At 40.0% G+C, this 23,626-nt stretch overlaps 1 protein-coding gene across 1 annotated transcript in view; it reads left to right on the top strand.

Annotated features, from left to right (window-relative positions):
• Positions 1-23,626, top strand: part of LOC124995876 (copine-9-like) — an 85,584-nt gene that overhangs the window by 10,328 nt on the left and 51,630 nt on the right. The window contains 1 exon segment of the mRNA XM_047568613.1: positions 17,744-17,790. Coding sequence (XP_047424569.1) covers positions 17,744-17,790 — 47 coding nt within the window.

Below are 23,626 nucleotides of genomic sequence, written 5' to 3' on the forward strand. Positions count from 1 at the left end.
TGTTTATTGAGGAACCATTTAAGAACCATTAACAGCATGCGAGTATGTAAATTAAATCATAAATTGTTAGAATATTTATTTTGCTAATTATTTGCTCTATATGCTTGTATAATAGTCTTATATAAATTTTGATATATTTGCATTTTCTTTTATCTTTTGATGAACGTATATTTTCCTTATTTACATATTTCAAATTAACCTCATTCATTCATTCGTTCATACTGTGTGCTACATAGATTCGTAGGGAACAAGGAAGATGGGACATCCTCCTTTAATCTCATGACCTGTAGTACCTGAGTATTATTACTGTATACTTTTTTATATCTTGTTTTATCCCCTCATGTGTAAGAGACTAAATGAGGTTTGTCCGTGCGAGGCAGCCCTCACTTTTATTGACTTTCATTAATCAAACTTCGGGCTGCTCCACAAGGTTACAGTCTGTCGGCGGAGTCCCTCCTTTTTGTGCGGTTGTTGAGACGCTTCATCAGTGACAGCGAAAACAGATGTGCATCATTAGATACTGAGCAGTAAACGAGTGGGCGCTGTTAATTAGTGGAGGGAAGTGGGGTTCAGTGAGACCAAAGCATTTGTTTGGAATTTCTTTGAGATAAAATGAAGATCTTTAGGTATTTGGGTTTAGTAGGACCTAAGAAGTATAAAAAATAACCATCATCTCTGAACTGGAAGTAGGATTATTTTACTGTATATTACAAATTAAATCACCAGTGTGAACCAAAATACAAAACTGTTCATTTAAAAGCAAAATTAGGTAACGATGAAATCCCAACGTCCTCAAACGAGTACTTGCGAATTTCATAAATATTCACGTCATATCAAACTAGAAAGGTAATAAGCATAAATAAATAAAGTGTATTGACTCTTGAAGTGTCTCCTTATGAGGACAACAGGTCTAAAAGAAGCAGAATAAGAAGCTGCAACAAACCTAAAACATAATGTCCCCATATGAGGACGCGGGGTCTCAGGACGTTTATTGGTGGTTGTGTATCCTCTGAAGACTTTATGTTTATCCTCCTTGGAGGACCTGAGTCTCCAAAGAATATTTTTAAGACGATATAAACCCATCAGCCACAACATTATGACCACTGACAGGAGGAGTTAATAACATTTAAACCATCTTGTGACAATTCAGAGTTCTGCTGGGAAACTTTTGGACCTGGGATTCATCGTATGGATCTTAGACATGTAGCACCCACCTAGACCTGACCAGGCCTCCCACACCTTGTAGCAACAACCTGACACATAAACATGAAGACACCCTCAGAAGGTCCATGTCCATTCTCCCAGCTGTTTTTGAGGAACAAAAGAAATACACAGACAATATTAGGAAGGCGGTCGTAATGTTATGCCTGATCTGTCTTCGTGTTTTGGCTCGATTCGTGTGTGTTGAGTTTTACAATCTGCTGTTAAATCTTTCACCTCGGTTTTATTCATATTCATACTCGTACTGAAATGCCAGATTAATTATACAGTCTTGATGTCTTTTGGTAGAACAAACCCAGGCACTGAAAATGTCACACTGGCTTTTAAATAAAGTCCACTGACTTTATAAAAATGAGCAAACATCTTTAACAGGTCATTCCTCAGCGGCTCATTGTGTGTGTGCTGGTGAAAATGAAGGAATTGTATTATAGCAGCCCTGCACCAAATGCCCCCTTCACAAACTGATGGATTAGGTATTCAGTCATTTGGGTTTCGTTACAAGGTGTGTATCAACCGCAAAAAAGTAAACTCCTCCAACCATTCAGAGACACTTTTTGCAAACAAATTGAACTCCACAGGCTCAGATGAGGCTGTAACTCTTCTGGCCGTCGCCACATTAAGCCCCGCCCAAACAATCTGCTCCCAGCAGAGTGAATCCAGAACAACTGTCCAGCACCATCCAGACTGATGAATATCCTGAACTCCATGAAGCCTCAAGATGTTTTTACAGGACTGTTGTTATTAGAGTGCTGAGTGTTGATCTTCGGTGTTTTAGTTGAATCTCCTGTGGTTCATTCTTGCGTCAACACTGTTTCTCTGGCACGGAGATTCAATTAAAATTTACAAATTTTATTTATATATAGCGTCAATAACAGTACAAATTGTCTCGAGATGCTGTAAAAAATGCTGCCTGGACTCTCGACACAACACTTCAGGTACATTCAACATCTAATTTTACTCATTTTAACTCTTTATCAGGGGAGAAACCATACTTGTTAGCTTGCACATACCAAAGAAGATCAAATATTGTCTTCTAGGTCAACCTACGCATGAACTCAGAGTGTAACTGGACTAATGTTGACACGTGTTGGAATCAGCTCTTACACTCTAATGCTCTAAAAACATGTTTATATTTGTTTACCTCTTAAAGGGATACACCTTCCCTATGTATTTAGTCATTCACCGTATTTCCCAGAGTTGGGGAAAAAGCGTTTTTAAATTGGTCCAGGCCCAGTTGTTAGCTTTAGCTTAGCATAGGTGGTGTAATGTAGTGTTGCCAGTTGGTCAGGCATCCATTTGTCTAAAGCAGATATAGACCTGGGACTATATTCCAGCAAAGTACCACTGCTAGGCACAAAGACACCACGCAGGACCCAGGTCTGTATCCGCCCGAGGCTAAACCTTCGCGTTAATTGCATTGACATTTGTACTCGATGTGAATGTACAGGTCACAAGAAGTAATTAGGAAAATCCTCGAGTTTTTCTTTTGCAAACGACTAATTGGCTGATTGGCAACACTGAATTTCAGCGCCTATGCTAAGCTAACGCTAACAGCTGTGCCTGGAACGGTTTAAAATGCTTTTTCTCACTTATCCAACTCTGTGAAATTTAGTCACTAACTGTATTCTCCAGAGGGTTGTCGTATCCCTTTAAAGGCAAGGAACCATATTTGGTAACTTCACTGACCTTGATTTTCTACATGAAAATGAAAAGTAAAAAAGTCTCAACAATTAAATTTTGAAGTATTACAATGAGTACCCAACTAAGATTAAATAATTTATGTTTCTTTTTTAATAATTAAAAAACCCATAAAAAATATATCTGCGATGCTTCTTTGGACATTTATAATTGAAACAATGACCAGATTCTTTGATCATTTTTACTAATAACGCCGTGACAGACTGGAAAAGGAAACAACCCACAGATCCAATTACCAGCTTCTCAATCTGTCCTTCACGTGTGTCTCAATCTTCAAAGGCAACGTCTGATTTTAAAGTTCAAATATTCAAATCTACATCTATGAAAACAAACAAACTGAGCCACGGAGAAGCTCGCTGCTTATTATTACCATGTGAGGTTACTGATGGATCAAAGGTAGCGATCGCTGTCAGATCTGTTGTGCAGGTAGAGAAGAACCGTACAGGCATGACTGCACATCTGGGACAAAAATAGAAAGAGCAAATTAGAGAAAAGGACCCGCAAAAGCTTTGATGGCACTTCATATCAGATGATGCTTAATGCTAACCAGGGATCCGCGTATTGAATCAGCCTTCCTGAGGGAGCTGAGGTAACTGGCACCGACTGGAGGTTTTATTTTTCACATTGGAAATCACATTTTTGTGTAACGTGTTCTCTTTTTTAGACGTGTATTCATCGTTGCCAGCAGACTGGAGCTGATAGTGTGCGTTTGTGTGTTTGCTTTCCGTTTTGTTTGTTGGGTTGTGTCACGATAATGTGCCAAGTTGCCGAAGCAGGACTCATCTCTTCGAGCGCTTCACTTCTGCCTGAATTACCGACGACTCAAGACTTTGTCCTTGGGGATGTTGTTTCACGGTGTGTCACGCTGTTCCTGGTCATTGTGTAAATTAAATTAGAGTTTTTCTTAACTCCGCCATCAAATTACATGACACCTCTCTCTGTCTTTCTCTCCGCATCCGCCCACACTTGGCTCGAGGATGTGTAACTTTCAAATGAATGTTGAAGTGAATTATTAGTTTCTTTTTTTTTCTTTTTGGATGAACAGAAGCATTGAAGGTCCTAATTTCCTTTTTATATTTTCTTCTCTGCTTGACTTTGAAGTTGACAGTTGTCTTTTAATATATTCGGCACAGTTTAGTCCATGACCGTAAACACTAGACCTGCAGTATTTGAGGTTGATGAGCTCATATCCGCCACTGGTGTCTATTCAGTTTTTTTTCTCATCTCATCTCTCTGGTCTAGGTTTTATCTTTCTTTCTTTATCTCCACTTCCAGGCCAATGAAGCAATGATTACATACCTCTCTGAAATAGCGTTTCTGCAGACTTTACATTTATCATTCTGCTAAAACTAGCTTTCCTCCATTACCTCCTTTAAATAATCTGCAAGTGCATGTTAAGGTTTACCACTCCGACACAGTAGAAAGACACATGACATCTTAACATGGCAGTTTCTTCTTGGGGTCGATGGGACGGAGCTCACTAAAGTGTGTAAATACTGTAAATCAGATGTGCATTACACTGAATAGTTGAAATGTTTTGACTGTTATGTTATTATATTAAATAGGCCCTGCAGACTGTTGCTGTTTTTTGGATGTGTGTCTTTTACTACGTGTTTCAATATTATATTATTATTAGTATTATCTTATCGTACTGCATCTTATCCAATCGTATCTCATCTTATGTTATAATTTAAAAGTTTGGCAGCCATTTTTGAATTACTCTTTGTCTTCTGATTAAAATGCTTCTTAGTGTTAGTCACATTTATCGTTCATAGTTTTAAAACAGTTTTAGTCGATGAAAGGTTGTTGCATTTTTGTCAACATTTTCATTATTGCATTTAGTCAAACTGCAACTAACACCGTCAGTTCTATAAATGTCGTCATTAGACAAAATAATCATCAGTTTTGGTCTTGCTTTTCTCCCAGTTTAATCAAGGTTATACTGTATATGTAGCAGAAATCTGAAATGAGGTAGCGTGCAAAAGGAGGATTCATTCCAGGAAATACACTGACCCATTCGCTTCACGAGTCTTTGTTGAGTTTCTTTTCACTAAAAAACAATGACGGCGCCCCACAGGCTGTGAGAGCCAACAATAATCACACTAAATGTATTGTAATACTCCAAATATATTCAGCAGCTTCGCTACAATTTAGAGCGATTTGAATTAGTGACGTGCAGATACAAATATCAATACGTCCAATACCAGGTCTTTACGCTCTAAAATCAGTTCTCAAATCAAAATATCAATACGTTCAATACTTCAGTCACTGGAGGTAATGTAGTAGCACAGTGGAAAGTAACTAAACTATTGAGTTGTGGCAACACAACAAACCTTGTGAAACACAAACTCAGGTTAAACCACAACACAGAATAAGAATTAAGATGCAAGTTTTCATTTTATAGTAGTTCTTAATAGTTAAACTATAGTTTATTTTAATGGTCTTATTATTTTACTTATTTCTTTTTGTAGTGTTTGAAAGTAGTTTCACATATTTTGTGTGATTGTCTTTGTTTGGTTTTTCTGTTGTTGTATTAGCTCGACTACATAGTAACTGAGGCCACTACCTCAATATACTTCAGAGTTTAAAATAAATAAATAAATTACTCTGATGTCTTGTTTTCTTTATGAAGCTACGATTTGAAATACGCTTCTTATTTTTAGATTTATCAGAGACATTAGAGTATATTTACACATTTACACCAAGTATCGGTATCGGATCGATATCGCCGATACCAAACTGAATTTTAATCTGTATCAGATCAGAAAAAGAAATGAAATCAGTGGTAGCAAACATCGCTAGTTTGAACGTTACTAAACTTCTTCTTCTTGTTTTGGGATTTTAAGTTACTCGACGTATCACTGCCCTCTGCAGGATGACATTAACAACTACAGGCGCCTGAGCTTCGGTTTAATGAAATTTCCTCATTTCCTTTCATGATTCTCAACATATCAACATATTCTGTTCAGATCGACATATTTAATCCTGAAGTCTGTAATAAACGTTTGCTGCGTGTTTCTTCAAACTGAGCTCCTTTCATAGCTGATGCTCTGCCTCGCGTACAGTATGTTGACAGTGTTTTTCCGTCTCATCCTAACATATTCCAGGCATGCGTGACCTCAGCCACACAGACGTTGCCCTTGGAGAGATACAAACTGCTCTCATGCATTTCCCAGCGCGAGTAAAAAAATCCTTCCCATTTGAACCACAGCAGCGAAGAAGAAATCCCTTTCAGATTATGGGCTGGAGGAAATAAAAGGAGTTCTGTCATACGGGCAGAGAGACAAAACACACCTCTGTGGTGCATTATTTTGGTGCCAGATAAAAAAAAATATAAAATAATGGAATTCATGAGATACTTTTCTTCTCATTTCCAATAGATGTATCACTGTAGCTCCTTTCTGTTTTTGGCACAGGCTTTCATGTCACTGAAGTGACCTTTATGTGCTTCAAAAGCAACACTTCCAGCTCCATATCCGATCCAATTTGGACATATCATCCTGGTTTCAGATCTCAGTTTCTCAGAAAATTGAAAAAGGACGCTTTTTTTTTTTTTTTTTTTAGCTTTTATTCTCACTGTACATCTCCTGAAGCTACACATAAGATTTATCTACCTCCATCTCCCATACCGAACATCCCACTTCTCTTATGTAACATCATCTGCCAGTAGAGGACTGACGGTCTCCGGGTGCTTCACTCCATTAGAATCGGGAGGACAGACAGCCTCCCTTCTCCCACTGGTCCAAGAGTATTTACAAGTAAAATCAATTATTGAATCAATCATGATCAGCCTTCGCGACCGCTCTTTGCCATTTAGTGACTCATTTGTTGCCTTCAGTGCAGCGTGTGATACTTCCTGCACATTCATTTTGTTGTAGCTGCTTGAGGATTGTGACTCATCGGCGGGTAGGAGTTAATGTTTTGTTATAGCGCTGCAGGTATGGCTTAACTTTTGAGAGTTAGCTGCTCGCTTAAGGATCTGCTGGAGGATTATAAATTTATAGAAATATTTTGATGAAGAATCCAGTTACTTTTTATGAGAGAAGCAAATTATGAGAGAAAAAAAAATACATTTTACATCGAAAGTTTGTGAAAAGCGCTTTTAAAAGTAGAAGGATGCAAAGCAGAACATCTGTTATCTCCAAAAAGCATACGTGTTATATGTTCCTCATCCATTGCATGCTACGTTATGCTCATGTAGCCAAGTTTGACTCCTATAGGTGGGTCAATTATAATTCAATACAGGCTCGGTGGCAGCGTGAATGAAGGCGAGGCCTGAGTCATACCTTCAAAATAAAGGTCACTGGTCTCTAATTACCCCCGAGGTCTCCTAATGAGATCTAAGGAAAGAGCGAACGCCCCCCCCCCCCCCGTCGATTCAGACGTTCGTGGTCGTCCACCCCTCACCCAACGTGTATGAGCGTTTAAAAAAATAAATAAAAAAAAACTTTTAGCTCAGTATGGGTGTGTGGCGTTTGATAAATTACTATGATAAAGAGAGAAATCAATTAAACCCCCGATGATCATCTAAAATTAACCTGTGCACTTCTAAGCGAATATTAGCATAAGCTTCATAGCAACAGATTGTATTTGTATGATACTTGTAGCCCTAAATATTAAATATCTAAATATCCATGAAGTCTAATAATAACTTTATATTTTTAAATTAAATTGACAGTGAAATAACATGAAGCTGATTTATTATTTTACTAGAATCAGTCTGACTACTCCATGTTATCTGTCTGTGAAGGCTCTCAGTCATCCAGGTCATGGTTAGTATCCAAAAACACAAAAGAAAGGCAGTTTATTCAAGACGTTACACATCCAGGTAGCTTCATAGTTCACAGCTCTGGCAGCACTACTGGCTCAACGGCTATAATTGGAAAACAACAAACTCTCAAATATCTAAAGCCACAACATTTTTATCCTCTCATGAGGTGGTTTTCCAGACGTATCGTATATAAAAGTGTATTGTAAAAGTGCAATGGAAACACTTCTTTCGCTTCCCACGTCAACGGCGTCACCAGAGATGATGCAGGGGGTCATGTGACCAGTTCATTTGAAGCATTGACTGTTTATACTACGGACAAACCCATCGTGACGTCACCCATTAGATTCTGAACCTTGAAAATTAAGCTTGAAGTGGGTGGAGCCCGTGGCCGCGAATGTTCCAAATATGGACATGACCCGTCCACCCAACTCTCCACTACCTGTTAGCTCAGGCTAACTCCTGTCACTCGAAGTGGGGACATCCTTAATTATGCAGAATGTTAAACCTCAATAAAAAAAATAAATAAATAAACAGTTGTCATAAATGGTGAAATCGTGTTTTTTGTACCAGGCTGGAAACATGTTTAATAATGCTGTAAAGTTGGACTTTTTAACATGGTGGTCTATGGGGATTTGCTTTTGGAGCCTCAAGTGGCCACTTGATGAACTGCAGTCTGATGAACTGAAGTCCATCTTCCTCAGAGTAAAGTCTCATGTCACAAGAATTATCGCGAAACAAGACTTTACGAAAGTCACAGCTCATTCCCAAAATACTTTTCAATGGATATTTCTGAAAATAAAATTCAGAATTATCTCTTTTATTTTGCAAAAAAAAAAAAAAAAAAAAATTGGGAAAAGGCAACGCGGCTGTTAAATATATCACTGCCATTTCTCCGGGATTTCTTGAGAACTGGGTAATTCCTGTCATCTCAGTGAAGGGCTATGGGTTGTTCTTTGCTATTTCATTGGCACTTTGTGATTATGACTAATAAGCAGGCAGAACAAAATCTCCCTTCATTGACTTCCAGCTGAGCGGCTTTGTCATAGCCGCTGCACTCAGGTTCAAGAATTAGCTTCCTAAGGTTTCAACTCATCCCTTTCCTGGCAGCAGATCAGTGGATTTGCGGGGATGCGTGACCACCCGGCCTCATCTAAATTGGCATACGAGGGGTGTGTGAGAGGAATTTCTGACAGCCAATCCAGTGAGACCTGCCCTCCTTTCCTCTGCCGCTGAAATCTACTCAGCTAACAATCATCTTATCCATCTCATCTCCGCTTCTGCTTCCCTTCCCCCCTCAAACATCCCCCCTTTTTTTAATATTACATTTCTGTCCCTCCGCCGGTCCTTTCTTTTTTTTTTTTCCTTCCCCACCCCACCCACGACCTCACGTCTCCCCCACCACTCGAACCGCCACCTTCCAGCCAGCCACTTGTGCTCTCCTCAGCTTATAACTAAGAGCCTGTGGCATCTTGTCCACTCTCTGCCTCGTCTCTGATTATATTCTCCTGCAGTGAAAATCCAGGAGGTAGGCAGCAAGATTGGGGGGATAAAAAAAAAAGAAAAACCTTGACGCAGGTGACTGTTGCTGTCAGCTCGCTCGGCATTAGCCGGATGAGTCCGAAAGTACTCTCTGCCATTTTCAATTAGACTCAACACACCGATGGGACAGGCACTGTAATATTGACAGTGAAATGTCTCCCACAGGATATGCTTGGTGGGGGTTATGTTATTTAAATCCTGCAGAAATCTGTTGTAAACACACTTTTATATGATTAAATATGTACTGGTACATATGTAGTGGATTATTTAAAAGGCCAATGCACCCTTGCTCTTTGTATTATAGCTGTTATTAGCTACAACATTTGGAAAAAAAAAACTCTAAACGATTTAATTTGGGGCAATTTAATCCGCTGTGAGGATGTTGAATTCAGCTCTTATTCATTTCTCACAAAAAGTCAAAGATCAGCCACTAACTCAAACCAAGTCTCTAGGGACTCTGTTAACAGGAATGTGAGTTGCCGTCCAGAAGAACCTCCTCTGGACAAAATGTCCTCTTGTTTGAGGGTTGAAATATATAGAATGATCTTCCTCCACCTATAAAGGAATTCCTCAGTCCAGCCACCTTTAATGGTGTGTTCCATTTACTCCGGAGATTGGAAGCCGGCGCTAGTAATGATGTCACACCTGAGTTACAGTTACAGAAGAAAACTAGATGGCCGTGTCCATGGCTCTTGCCTTGTTCCGAATGTATCTTTGTTGAAACTTGGTGTGCTCAATATTTAAATTTTTTGAGTGCAAAGTGTATTTTTTATCTTGATTTTAACTTATATTATTACTATAATGTTAAACTAAATTTAGGCTATTTAAATTACACAAATTGTAAATCGAACAGATAACTTTAATCAAATCATGAGTTTTTTAATAGAATTATTTGCATTGATGAAATCTACAAGACCACACGAGGCAGGAATTTATAAAAAATATTCAAGAGTTGTAATTCCCTATCCCAAAATAATCCCTATCCCATCTGAAGCAGAGGCTCAGATCAGCCCAGTCCTGTAACCATGGAACCAACCAGTAAGGCAGTAAAAGCCTGATGTCTGGTTGCTCTACTTGAAATGTGCAATAGGGTTAAGTGCAATAAGTTCGGGTACATTTGGGTATACCAAAAAGCCCACTCAGGCAAAGGCTGCATAAACAACAACATCACTGTATTTAAAATAAGAGAAACATTTCCTGGGGACAGCGTTGATGAGAAAAATATTCCAGAGAGAGTTCGGGAGGTTATGGTGTTTAATGACCAGAACATATCTGGAGGAGAGAAGACAGGTTTTCTAGAGCCAGTTAGTTTTGACAGTCACATTCTGATTTTGTCACTGGACAGCCTGTCAAATTGTGTCACTGTAGAAGCTCCAGGGATGTGAGTATCTCAAAAACAAAGCAAAGTTTAGGTCTCCCATAAGAGACCAATATCTGAAGGGCAGAGATTTTCGTCTATTTTTTTCAATCAAACAAATTGGGGAATGCATGTGCGACTGTGTTTATGTACAGCTTGTGTAGCGATGTGGCACACCTTTTTTATTGATTAAGGTAGCACACTGGCAGCTTTCTGAGATCCACAAGCTGCTTTGCATCCAAGGAGAAGAGGAGATTTGGAGGCAGATATTGGGCTCTGTGCAGTGATTTACACAGTGATTTATTCAAATATCAGCAACCTTTTGAAAAAGCAAGGATTTGACTGGTCCACTGGGCAGGTCATCAACAAACTGAAAGCGTTAAAAAAAAAAAAAAACCTCCTGATAAACGACACAATGAGCGGGAGGCATGGGACACACCATGCTGTCCATTGTTTACTTCGCAGCGTTCCAGTTTACACTTTAATGTGTAATGATGACGTTGTCGACATGATGGCGTATGAGAGGGAGGAAAAAAACAGGAGAATACAAGGAAGGAAAGACTTTAGGAATCTACAGGGGAGGAACTTTAACTCATTTAAGATCAGATCTAGACTTGGATCGACCAATACTCAATAATAAATTATCAGTATCGGGACATTAAAATGCTGACATTACCACCTGCACCTTTAAGATTAAAGGAGACACTCATCTTGAAGTTGGAATGTAACTTGTCTGCTGTCAAAGTCGGGCTGTGGGGACAGCGAGTGGACCAGAGCACATTTTAAAACATTTCGATCATTATCTGGGATTCTGGGACAGACTCAGGTTGGTTTGTGCACCCGTCGCTTGTCTTCGCGGTCGACAGAATGCGACGCTGCTTCAAACCTCGAGAAATGAAGACGGATCGGATCTTTGACCCGTTTGTGAATGTTCCCTGCTACTCCACATCAGTGCGCAAAGAAGATCAACTGCCCGAGCTTTCACTTGGTGAGTGAAGTAGAAGAGTACTAAAAAAGTATGTTTCCCACAACATCGCTGCAGGGAGGCGCTCTGGATCAGAGTCAAGGCTGAATGACGTCAGAAAGCCTCAAAACATGAAGCCACATGAAAAGACTGCTTTCATTTCCTGCATCATGTCTCTGCTAAGTGGAGTTTTCTGCAATAAATTTCAGATTAAACAGTAGACGAGGACCGCCCGTCAGGTTGCTGTGTCCCATCTACTGTTAGTCAAGTGTTTCTGTGTTTCGAGACATTACTGAAACATCCAGCTTTTAGCGACTCTCCTCTCCAGCACAGACATGTCAAACTAAGGATGTTAAGCTAAGGAATATTAATGACTTGGGAGCTTAAGGTCAGACACTCAGAGCTAGTCAATGTCTGTTACCCTGTGCATATTTTTACTTTTGCCTTGGGGTATTTGTCTGGTCGATAGACACCTTTTAGAGGCTGTTGGGACTAATCTTTTTGAATGAAATTGAATGAGATGAAATGACTCATTAATGGCCAGAAACGCAAGGTGTGAGCTTCTGTGAAACTCTTTGCGAAAAGATTGTATCGCTGTGTAAATGGTTGGTTAGTGGTGTCTCGGCCCACCTTCTCTCTGCTTTTACACATTGTAGATGACTTTCTTTACTCCTCTTCTCTGGCTAAGACATGGCCATTGTCCTAAAAAGAGTGTCCCTTGTCGTTCAGGCAGAGATATCTGTTCCGTCCAAGCTTCTACCTCAGTGTGTTGACTCTAAATGCTAAATGTTTCCACATAAGACTCTTTATCATAGTGGAGGTGTTGGTGGAGGCGCTGCACTTGCCCCCTCCAGCCCACGTGAGGTTGTATTGTACAGAATCTCTACAGCCTCCACGGTACCTATGGCACTAGAGAAAAACAAGTGCAGCACGTGTTATTAAATTTGGCACTGACTTTGTACCAGTATTGTGGTATTTGACTAAATGGCAACCCTAATGTTCACATATTTGTGTGGAGTTTTTTGCCATAATGAGAGTGTTATGCTTTTTTTGTGGTTGGATTTTCAGTCGTACTCCATCATAAGTAATGATGGCAATCTCAAATGTTGTTAGTGGGGGGTCCTTTGGGTCCTGTGGGTTGAGAGGAGTTTGGGATCTATTGAATTTGGAAGCCAGGTCAACACCTTGTGCTGTTTTTTGAGTTGTTCCTAAAGCGTTTTGTGTGTGTGTCTGTGTCAGGCTGCACAGTATCCAGAGTACATTCACTCCGCAACAATAAAGAAAAATGTTAAGTGCATATTAAGTCAGAAAATTTATTGTCCTCCAGCAGCTATCCCGTTTGGTATCAGGGCTGATTCAGGCATTTCTAAAATAATCTGCTCGATATCGGGCTTCAGCCAAGGCTGATCTGTTTTGTCCCTGTAGCGTCAAAACATCTTCTTCCTCTTCTGTTGTAGTGGAGGTTAGCTTGCAAAGATGATGCACTTCCCATTGTTCTTCTGTTTTAATGGTGGTTGGCTACCATCAAAGCAGCCATAAATCGTAGTAGAAGAAGAAGAAGAAGAAGAAGAAGAACCAAAATCAGACATTTTAACATATCTGCTATAAGTACTTTATTCTGGAAAATGAAATCAGACAGAAATTTGTAAATTATGCAAAATGCATGTTTGGCGAGGTGGTAGCAGGAGATCGTCGTGTGATACTATCAACTTGATTCGTCACCAAAAATAAATAAATAATGGCGCAAAGTACAAAGGTCAAAGGGTGCCTGGTCTGGTCTAGGTGAGGGCCACATGTCTAACATCCACCAAATGAAGACCAGGTCCAAACTTCTCCTGTCGGTGGTCATAATGTTGTGGCTGAGATGGTGCATTTTAGAAACACTGGCAAATCTTGAATCAGCCAATCAAGTGTTTCATCCTCAGTCCTGGATGTCTAGTGGAGGCATTCGAACAATACAGTGGCAGTGGGTGTCTCCTATACAAAGATGTCCCTCAAAATCTGTTTTTTTTGTGTGTAGCACACTCTTTTCTATAAACTTCTAGGCCGTGAGAACTTAATATGGTTTGTGATTCATGTTCAGAGTCCCCCCCCTTCCTCCGCACAGAGTTTCCGTCCTGCAGCATCGTCAGTAGTCGTAGCAGGGAGTGCGTTTCACATTGATATGGGATTGCCTTGTGATTTGGCGACTATGTGGCTCACCAGATGGGCTCCTTCCCCTCTGAGTCACTTTCCATAAAGCAAGCAATCAGTCAGGTTCTTCGGACGCGGCCTCTACCGTGGATCAGTCTTCTCTAACCCTGCGCCCATCGGGAAAGATCAAGCTTTCGCAAAAGCAGCACAGCCTGTCCCTCGAGCATCATTTTATTCAGTTTAGTGGTATGACCACGAACAGATTGAACCCCTGGTGTTTATTTGCCTGCACTGTTTACTTCTAATTCAATCGAGGGGTAACGTTCTATTCACGAACTGATTAACTTGTATTACTCTGATTTACATAAGCCATTTAAACGGCGGTGCGTGCTCTCTGTACGGTTAACGGTCTGACACGGAAAAGATTGTTTTCTTCTGCCTTAAAGGTCCACTGCCTGCTCCCCTTCCTCTCTTATCTCGCCTCTGTTAATTGCTCATTAGGAGGGAAAATGTGGTTTTAATCGTCTGCCGGTCCAGACAGTCTGAAGTTCATTAGAGCTAATGTCCAAACTTCAGAGATGCGCAAAGTGGATGATGGCGGACGTCTAGACACAAACAGCAACTCTTGACCAATTATTAACACATCCTGTGAGGGCCCCCGGTGAGCATTGTTTGCTTATGCATGGACACGCGTATAATTTAGCCCACCATGACAACATGATAAATGTGTGGGTTATAATTGGGTTGCTTCTGTTATTGCATATTTCTGCTCTTGTACGCGCCACAGCATTTGGCCTCAAACCACACTGGGACTTTTTAAGCAGCACACAATGCACACACACTCATAGAGTCCTCTCGTTTTAAACAATACCAAGAGAACAAAGCAACACTAAAAGCTTTATTAAGGTTGCAGCGCTCCCTGGAAAAAGAGCCCAAACTGAGCAAATAATATCAAATGATGCCAGAATAACGAAACAGCACAGCAGTACTCCTGTTGTGTTGGATTTGCCAGCAGTAGAATTGCTCACGACTTCCAAAATATAAGCTAGGGTTGTGGCTTAAGTTTTTTGTTTTGCCTCCGGAACCGATACCAATTTTTCAATATTCAGTATCGGACGATCAGAGTCTTCTTAAAAACAAAATTAAAAAATCCTTCCCTGGAGATCCATAAGCACTTTCATCATCTTACTTATTGTCCTAGATCATAGGTCTTCAACAAAGGGGCCACAACCCCTAGTGGGTCCATGGAGGTACTGCAGGGCAAAATCTTTCATTGCTTAGACATTTTTTTATATATATTTTAATTTCCCCCCATAAATTTAAATTTCTTTTAATACACATTAACATGAATCCAACAAATATAGAACACATATAGTAGGTAGGGGGTCTCTACTTAATCTCTCCATCAGTTTGGGGGTCCTTTGCCTGAAAAACGTTGAAGACCCATGTCCTAGATCACATGAGCACCATGCATCTGGATTTAGTCCAATGAACCTTTCCCAGAACAAAAACAAAATCACTGGGAAAAAATAAAGGCAAAGATGCACTAGCTTTAGTATTGAGTGCAGAAGACCACAGATCTGAAATTAGTTATTGAATTTAATAATATTCGAGAAAACACTAAAAATTCAACTCCTATCAGTGTTTGTTGAACTCACTGATTATATTATTAGATCTGTTATTGTATTGACTGTACCAGCTAATCAAATATAACCAGAATACTGGGATTATCTTTTTTGCAATGTCTGTTTATATGTTGTTGTGTGTTGAGAATATTATTATTTGTGAGCAACAAGGCGCCCTATTAAAAGCTTTAAAAAATAAAGCTGCTTTAAATGGTGGCGTGTGAATAAAATTTGTAAAATTTGTCAAAGTTAATGTATTGTGGAGAGAGGAGCTCGTACCTTGTGTTCTCTACCCCAGAAATGTTCTGATCCTCCAACTCTGCCATAAACTTCCTAACCCTCTCTCTATGTAACGTACGTAACCTAACGTATCGTGTAATATGTTCGTTTTTTTTCATCCACACTGCACAATTTTCTTATTTATTCTAGTTAGTTATTCTTTTTCAGTTTTTACCGATTCGATTTTTTTTTGTCTTTGTATGCTTACAGAATAAAACCTGATTAAAAAGCCAAATATCAGTCTAAAAATTTTTATTTGGACTTTATAAGGATTTATACGAGAACTTTGGACTTTCGCCGAGAGGATTAATTACAAATGTTGTGGTGTAGTCCATGCTCTCTACTGGCCTTTATCTGAGCAAATTTGACTTATCCTATTAGCAGGTTTTAAAGGGAAAGCTACTATGGGATGGACTGTTGTGGCGTTCACGGTCCACCGAGCACAAATCCAAAAGACTTTCATGATTTCTTGACTCGTGCACCTGCAGACTGAAATATCACGATTGCCAAACATTATAGCTGCTACAACTCGGTACGGTAATTGAATGGCTCTAAGTATTTTGCTAAGTCCTAAGTTTGGTTTAAGGTAAATCCAGTGCATTGCATGTTAAATTGTGCAAAGCTAAAGTAGAAGTGCAAGAAAATGCTTTGGGTTATACTGATGGGCTTATAGCAAGAAATAAAGTGCAGTGTCTAGCTGCAGGTACTTGCAAAGCCTTTCCCTTCTGTGGAGTTGGCTCTGTTTACGTTCCAGTTCAGTTCCTCATGCTTCATCTGTTTTGGATTTGTGTTTCGTTCCTGATTTAGCAGGTCTCATTAAAGTTTCCTTCTCCTGACGCCCCTCGTCCTCCTCCTGTGTTTGGGTCCTACCCTCGTACAATGGATTTTCCTCACTATTGCATTGTATTGTGTTGTATGGACACTATTCTGTAAACCCCATTTCAGTCAGTGGGCTGAATAACTGATCATTATGGAGGATTTAGCTTGTGGCACCAATGTGTTTCCTACAGTTGAATCACGACCTTTCGTCACACGGTTCCAACTTAAACTGAACATTAGACACAACTCAACAACGGACACTAAACACAGACGAATGTTACGGAAACGTCATAGAATGTGGATTTATTTAATATTTGAAGGACGACTGTAAAAGGTGACGTTTTACGGTGCAATTTTGGCTAATTCTACATGTTGACAACCAGAGAGAGGCCTGGCTGAAGGTGATCGCGTACCTGCAAGGCATGAAATGTGCTGTGTGATTACTCCCACTCAAATATACCCTGCACAAAAGTGAGAATAGACCCGAGAAAACATACAGTGCATGAATGTGCTCTTCATCATTTTAATATCATGTGGCACTGAAAGCCTTTTTAATACAAAATGTAATTTTGCTTTTCTTTACGTTCCCACATTAACCTCCTGAGACCCTGCGTCCTCATATGGGGACATCTAGTTTTAGGTTTTATTGCAGCTTATTCTGCTTCATTTAAACCCGTTGTCCTCATTAGTGGACACTTTAGTCTGCCATCTAGTGGTAGCAAAGGATCAATACACTAGTCGGTAGGTGTTTCATCTGATTTTTTACAGTTAAAACTTATTTATTTATGCTTATTAACATTTCTGTTTTGATATGATCTGCAAATGTAAATTTTATCAATAGCAACGAGCTACAACCTCGCTAATTAGCAGTTACTTGTTTGACGATGTGTGTCCACATATGAAGACGTTGTTTTTTTCAAAAACTACCACTTCCTGTCGAAAGATGGTGCTTAGTTTTTATACTTCTTAGGTCCTGCTAATCCCAAATACCTTGGAGAAATTTAAAAATGCATAGCAAACTAAAGCTTAAGTCTCAGGAGGTTAAGATGACACACAAAAGAATCTTTAAGTCAATGCTTAAAGTTTCTTTTTTCTTTTTTTTTATATTTTCATTGTGTTGTAATTGTTTTTCTAACAGGATTGTTGCCTTTGCCCCTAGCTCCATCCTGCATAATGGGAATCGACGCAGAGTGTTTTAATGTCAGTCAGGTTGCTGCAGGTGCTAGCATGTAGAAACCATCATGCTAGCCGCTTTAATTAAATGCCTTCTTCTTTTTCTTTTCTTTTTCTCCCTGCTTCCTTATGTGGCTTCTCCTCCTCTACTTTCCCCTTCCCAGTGGTCGTCTTGTATTTGCAGGCTGTGGGAACCAAAGAATGGAGGGAGGTAAGTCAAGCAAACATCCAATATTTGAGCTTTCTCTATGATTGTGACTTTGAATGTGGTCTAAAAGCCGGAGGTATTAAGAAAAAAACACCAGAAAATACTGGTTTGTAGAAAAGAGTGTCACCACTATGTGAAATGAGATCAGGTGAAAAGAAGCTATGCAAGCCTGACCCCAAACTGAGAATTAATAGCAAGGGTTAAGGAATAAATGAATAAATAAATAGGATCTCATCACTTTATGATGCTGGACGTAATGAATTCACATCAAGTTTCAGGTCAGGGAGGAAAAGAAGATTCTTTGGCCTCGTCAAAGAATGCGCCATCTGCTCCTCTTGACTTCTCGCTGTCTCGTCCTCTGTTGCCGTTTTTAGAGCAGGGTCACTTGGCGTTTCATTCATTTTTACCAATTTGAATTCCCTTCTTTTTCTTCTTTTAGGAATGGCACGCATGTTCCCATCTAATCTCAGCTCCATTTCCCTCCACATCTAATTTGCCGCCGTCCTTCGCTTTATTTACTCGTTTGTCGAAGGCAACACAGGTGTCAGTGCTCCCCCCATCCCCTCCCCCGCCCTCGCTTCAAGACACCTCCTCACACCTTTTCTATTCCATGTGCCAGGGCTTAATCAAAAACACGGCATGAGCTGCGCTGCAATCAGCGGAGTAAACATCTCGCTGCCGGCCCGCGCACAAACTGACATGTTGAGCAGATAATGGTGCTCGGATGGAAACCCGACAAATGTTTGCTTTTGACATTTCGTAAATGCTCAATGTAGAGTATTTGTCAGGGGGAAAATTATTTGGAAACGGTTCATTTCAGCCATCGCTCGTAGCTAATGTTGTATTATATCGCTATCAGGACGGTGTGACACAATGTAGCCTATTATGTGGTGCATTTAGTTATATTGCACCTCTTTTTTAAATATTTTTTTTCCTGCTTTCTGTTCCAGCTGCACTTGACGGTTTTACTCCATTGTTCTGTGATCACAAGTGCTTCCATTTTTTATTTTTTTCCAGGGAAAGGCTGTGATCGTCCACTCACAGTCCCCCACAAATCATCAGAGGACAATCTAACTCTATTTACGAATTTAAATTGAAATAAGTTGCATTTAATGGAATCAACTTTTGCATTTAATGGAGCTACTGTAGCTTATTTTATTCAAAATCCTTCTGGAAGAATACATTGCTACTACTACTACTACTCCACTACCTGTTGTAATTTATGCATCATCCTCCTGAGACCACAGCTTTTGTTTGCTATGCATTTTTAAATTCTCCAAGGTATTTAGGGTCCATAGGACTCAAGAAGTACAGAAACTAAGCATCATCTTTCAACAGGAATTAGTAGTTTTTGGAAAACAAAACAACACCATGTCCTCATATGTGGACACTGTTATTATTTCATTATTTATGTGTGCTAAAATATAATTTATTTTATTTTATTTTAATACCTGAACATGGCTGAGCAAAACCGGAATTGTGAACAATGAAGTCCCAATGTCCTCAAAAGAGTACTTGCTAATTAGCGAGGTTGTAGCTCAATGCTATTGAAAACTAAAAACGGAAATAAGCACAAATAAATACGTTTTAACTGTAGATTTTTGTCTTGTGATCATCTGTTGAATGAATCCGATGAAACGGCCACTATCATGTTTTCACTGACTAGTGTATTGACCCTTTGCTACCACTAGATGGCAGACTAAAGTGTCCACTAACGAGGACAATGGGTTTAAATGTAGCAGAATAAGATGCAATAAAAGCTAAAACTTGTCCCCTTATGAGGATGCACGGTCTCAGGAGGTTATGGTGACCTACTGTATTGTCCTGTTAGCGTCTAAGTTCATGTTCTTTGGCAGGCCGGTTAGCTTCAAGTGCTTTTTTTTTTTATTCCTGCTGGCTGCACATGAAGGTGGATGAACCCATAAGATTCCTAAGGAGGGATTTTGTAGCTCACTGTGTTGGCAGCGAGCGATGCCATATTGGCAGCGCCTCATGCAACCTGACTCCTCGCTAATGCAAATTGGCAAAGAGGTGGAGCATGAGTGGAGCTGAGGTGGGCGATGTAGGGTGGAGGCTATTAAGTAGCCAAAACTCACGCAACACTTCACCCACCAGGTCAAAGTGGTGCCTATAAGCAGGCTGGCAGGTGCCATCTTTCATCGCTAGGAGTCACCCAAACACATTCCTCACAGACCGATACGACTTCCCTTATATAACCAGTTTACCTGGAGGGTAACACACAGCACTGGTACATGAACCACAGCAATAAATGGTAGTGTTGACATTCACTGCTGATTATCATCATTTATGTGCATAAATTCCAAATTCCCAGAAAATTATGACCAGCTACAAAACGTCTCATAACATTGTCTCGATTGTCCAATGAACTCACACCTAACCAAGGTTAAATGGAACCCCACACAAATACAGTATCCTGAATTGTAATGAAACCTAAGGTTTAATACAATTAAAAGGGGATATATTTACCACAGTCATCATGGAGACATCATTGATTCATTCATTCATTATCAAGGCGTTTTTAGGATCAAGGTTCACATTAATGATGGTATCACTTTTATTTTTCTTTATAAAATCTTAACAAACGTCAAAAAGAGACATAAATGTTTAACTTACATAACAGGTATAAATCCAGTTCTTTTTAATCTGGAGCCGTAGGCTGAGCACTGCGGCATATTTTAACTTTTAATCCAACTTTATTCTCTGTTATTGCCACTTCTCTATGGGTGAATATTGGTCAGATGTATTTAACATGGCGCCCATGAAACACGTGACCAGCTCAGAACCAATCAGCACAGAGGGACAGATCAGATACTCCATTCCCTAGTTGGACAGACTCTCTATAATATACGGCTCTTAACACCACTTACTAAAACAGTGTGACCCCTAATGGACAAGTTTGGAATAGCACTTCCTTTTATTGGAAAAATGTCTTCAGTTTAATTCTTGCAATTTTGCAAATTCATCCCACGTGATAGACTGGGCCCAGTCTATCACAGGCCTAAATAAATAATAGAAATCAATTATCTAAATCAGAGACTAAAACCTACTTACTATTTCCAAAAACATAATTATTTATTCTATATAGCTGGGCATAGATTTGGACTCAATCAGTTTTCACCACCTTTTCAACCCTAGAGTTTTTCCATACTCCGTCAAAAGGCTTTTCCAGGATTTTCACCACTATTATTTCAATTCCATTCATGTGTGGAATCAACAAGAATCTCGTTCCTGCATTCTATACCAGATTAACTGAGAACGATGCAAACGGAGATGAGGACATCCAGGATCCTCACGAGCCTGGAATTCGTTTCCCGCCCAGGCGCCACCGAGCAGTTCTTATTTGTATGTGCGAGGCGTTTGTGTCGTAATCCGCCACCCAGTTTCTTCTTAATGCGTCCGCGGAACAAAACGGCACACTAGGATAAGCCGAATTACTACATCTATCACCCAGCCTTTTGAATTATTCCGAGCTAGTATACAGCTTCATCTGGATTCCTGTCCGCGTGTCGGTGGCTGCATAAACGATGCCAAGGTCACACTGCGGAACGGAACAAGTTCAAGGTCAGCTGACTCCATGCTGTCTCTCCGGGGTTGACATCCATCTTCATCTTTCATTTTCAAGCATGCACGAGCAAATGCTGAGAAATGCTGTTATTGCAAAAAATAAATAAAAAATGATGATGATTTCCAAGGAGACAAAATTTCTGCAAAAACCTCGACAACAAACCACCACAACAGTGTGATGTGCAAATCCAAATAGTGCAGATACTGTAGAAAACAACAAATATTTCAAGTCAGGCACCTCTACCTCATAGTAATGATTTGATGGCAGCAGGACAAAAACACTTTAGGAACAACTCAAAAAAAAAAAAAGGGAATGAATGAGAGGAGGCACTAGTGATTATTAGGAAGATGATCATCATCAGTGATGCAGGTGATTCATCGCTCTAATCTGACCACTTTTTTCCAGTAACTAATAATATAAAGCGTTACTGTTTCTATTTTCATATTTTATATTTGTGTAATACCACAACAATGGAGGGAGGAGAGAGATGAGCTTTTTGCAGCCACTGGAGTAGCGCATAGGTCTTCAACAGAGCCCCCTAGGGGGTCCACTGAGGTACTGCAGGTTTTTTTTTTTCAAATTGAAATTTCTTTAAATACACATTACCTTCAATCCAACATATTTTAGCAATTTTAGTAATTTTACCGATACAGGAGCTTGTCATCAGCGCAACGTTTCACAGAGAGCGCCACACTAAAGGTTCCTGTACACAATAGGCCCCGCCCCTATCGCTGCTGAGCCAATCATGAGGTTCCCCACAACTGGCTGAGAGCCCATTCAGTCCTCCAGAGGCATTCTGTAATATTAGCACCTGTGTATTATCTGAATAGTTTAATACTGAATGCAAAATTAATAATAATGTATATTTATAAATAGCACTAGGCCACGTTTAATATAGAACATGTCTAGCAGGTAGGGGGTCCCTGCTTAAAATGCTGAAGACCACTGGATTAGCGGTCTGAGTCACGTTTGCAAAAAAAATAAAAACAGATTCTCACATAATGGAAGAGGTGCCGACATGTGTGGATGTGGTCCGAAGGTCTAACTAAGACACTCCATGTGGAAAGATGAGATACATCTTCAGAGATAGACTCCAGCTATTTAATAAAACATGGCGCTCACCCCTTATGATGTGTCTTGGGAATACAGGTGCAGCACGACAATCCGCCTCCCAGGGCGCACAGTGCAGCTTTTGGATTACTGGCTGGGTCTTCACGGGGGGGAGGGGGCTAGGGTGGGGGTTTGTGTGGAGCTGTTGGGTGGTAGGTTGGGGTTTTGTTGGTCCTTTTCTTTGTTGTTGTTTGTTTGTGTTTTCACTACTGCGTTTGCCTCGACTCTTTGACTGTGGTGAATGTTTGTATGTTTGTACACGGGAAGAAAAACCAGTAAAGTTGGGCAGAGTTGATGAAGCTGGTCTGGCTGCACGTTGAAGAGGAAATGCTGCTATTATTTATTTATGTATTTATTTTGGTGGGAGGGGCAGCTGCTGAATGTAACTAAGGAAGTAACTTTTTATTTAACTTAGCCTTAATTTAACTAAGGCCTTTTTGCCCAATTCATACCTTCAAGTTACTTTTTTAAAGGAATAATCACTAATCAAATGACTTTTTAAGGTAACCGTGGCAACACTGGTCATAATGTTGTTTTTTTTTATAGTTTATTTTTGAATTTTAGGACAGTATCAGCAGAAATAAAACTAAATGAGAAGGTGCAGGTATATTACATAAGACAGTGCGCTCTGACTTTGATTGTGTGGTACACAACAATCCCATTTTTCCTAGTGTTCATCTCCTTTCTCCTTTTGGAGATCCATAAACCAGATACAGTTCACAATGTTCATAAAAAGCCTCATGGTAGGTGGACACCTCTTCTTATGAGGGCCATGAAATAGACCAAATAGTGCGTTTAACCTCTGCATTTACCCTCAGACACCTGTTTAACCAAGTCATTACTTAACCTTCAACCATGACTCTCTGGCTCCAGTTAACTAATCGTGTTGAGGTGAGATTATAAACCAAAGGCCAAAAATAGAAACACCACAAGGAAATATCTTGGGATTTTCTCTTCAGGTCGATACGACAGGTAGCTTCTGAGGTCCGATGCGCTCCCCCAGCGAGGCCTCGGTAATGGATAGGCCGGGGAACGCTGCTGATGGCGTGGATTATGTGCACTGGGCACTAAAGACACGAGTCGAGGTATTGAGGCTGCGGCGAGGCAGTGCCAAGATCAATAGCTCATTACACGGTGCTGTCG

Source organism: Mugil cephalus, chromosome 1 (assembly GCF_022458985.1).
Source record: "Mugil cephalus isolate CIBA_MC_2020 chromosome 1, CIBA_Mcephalus_1.1, whole genome shotgun sequence".
In the NCBI taxonomy this organism is placed as follows: Eukaryota; Metazoa; Chordata; class Actinopteri; order Mugiliformes; family Mugilidae; genus Mugil; species Mugil cephalus.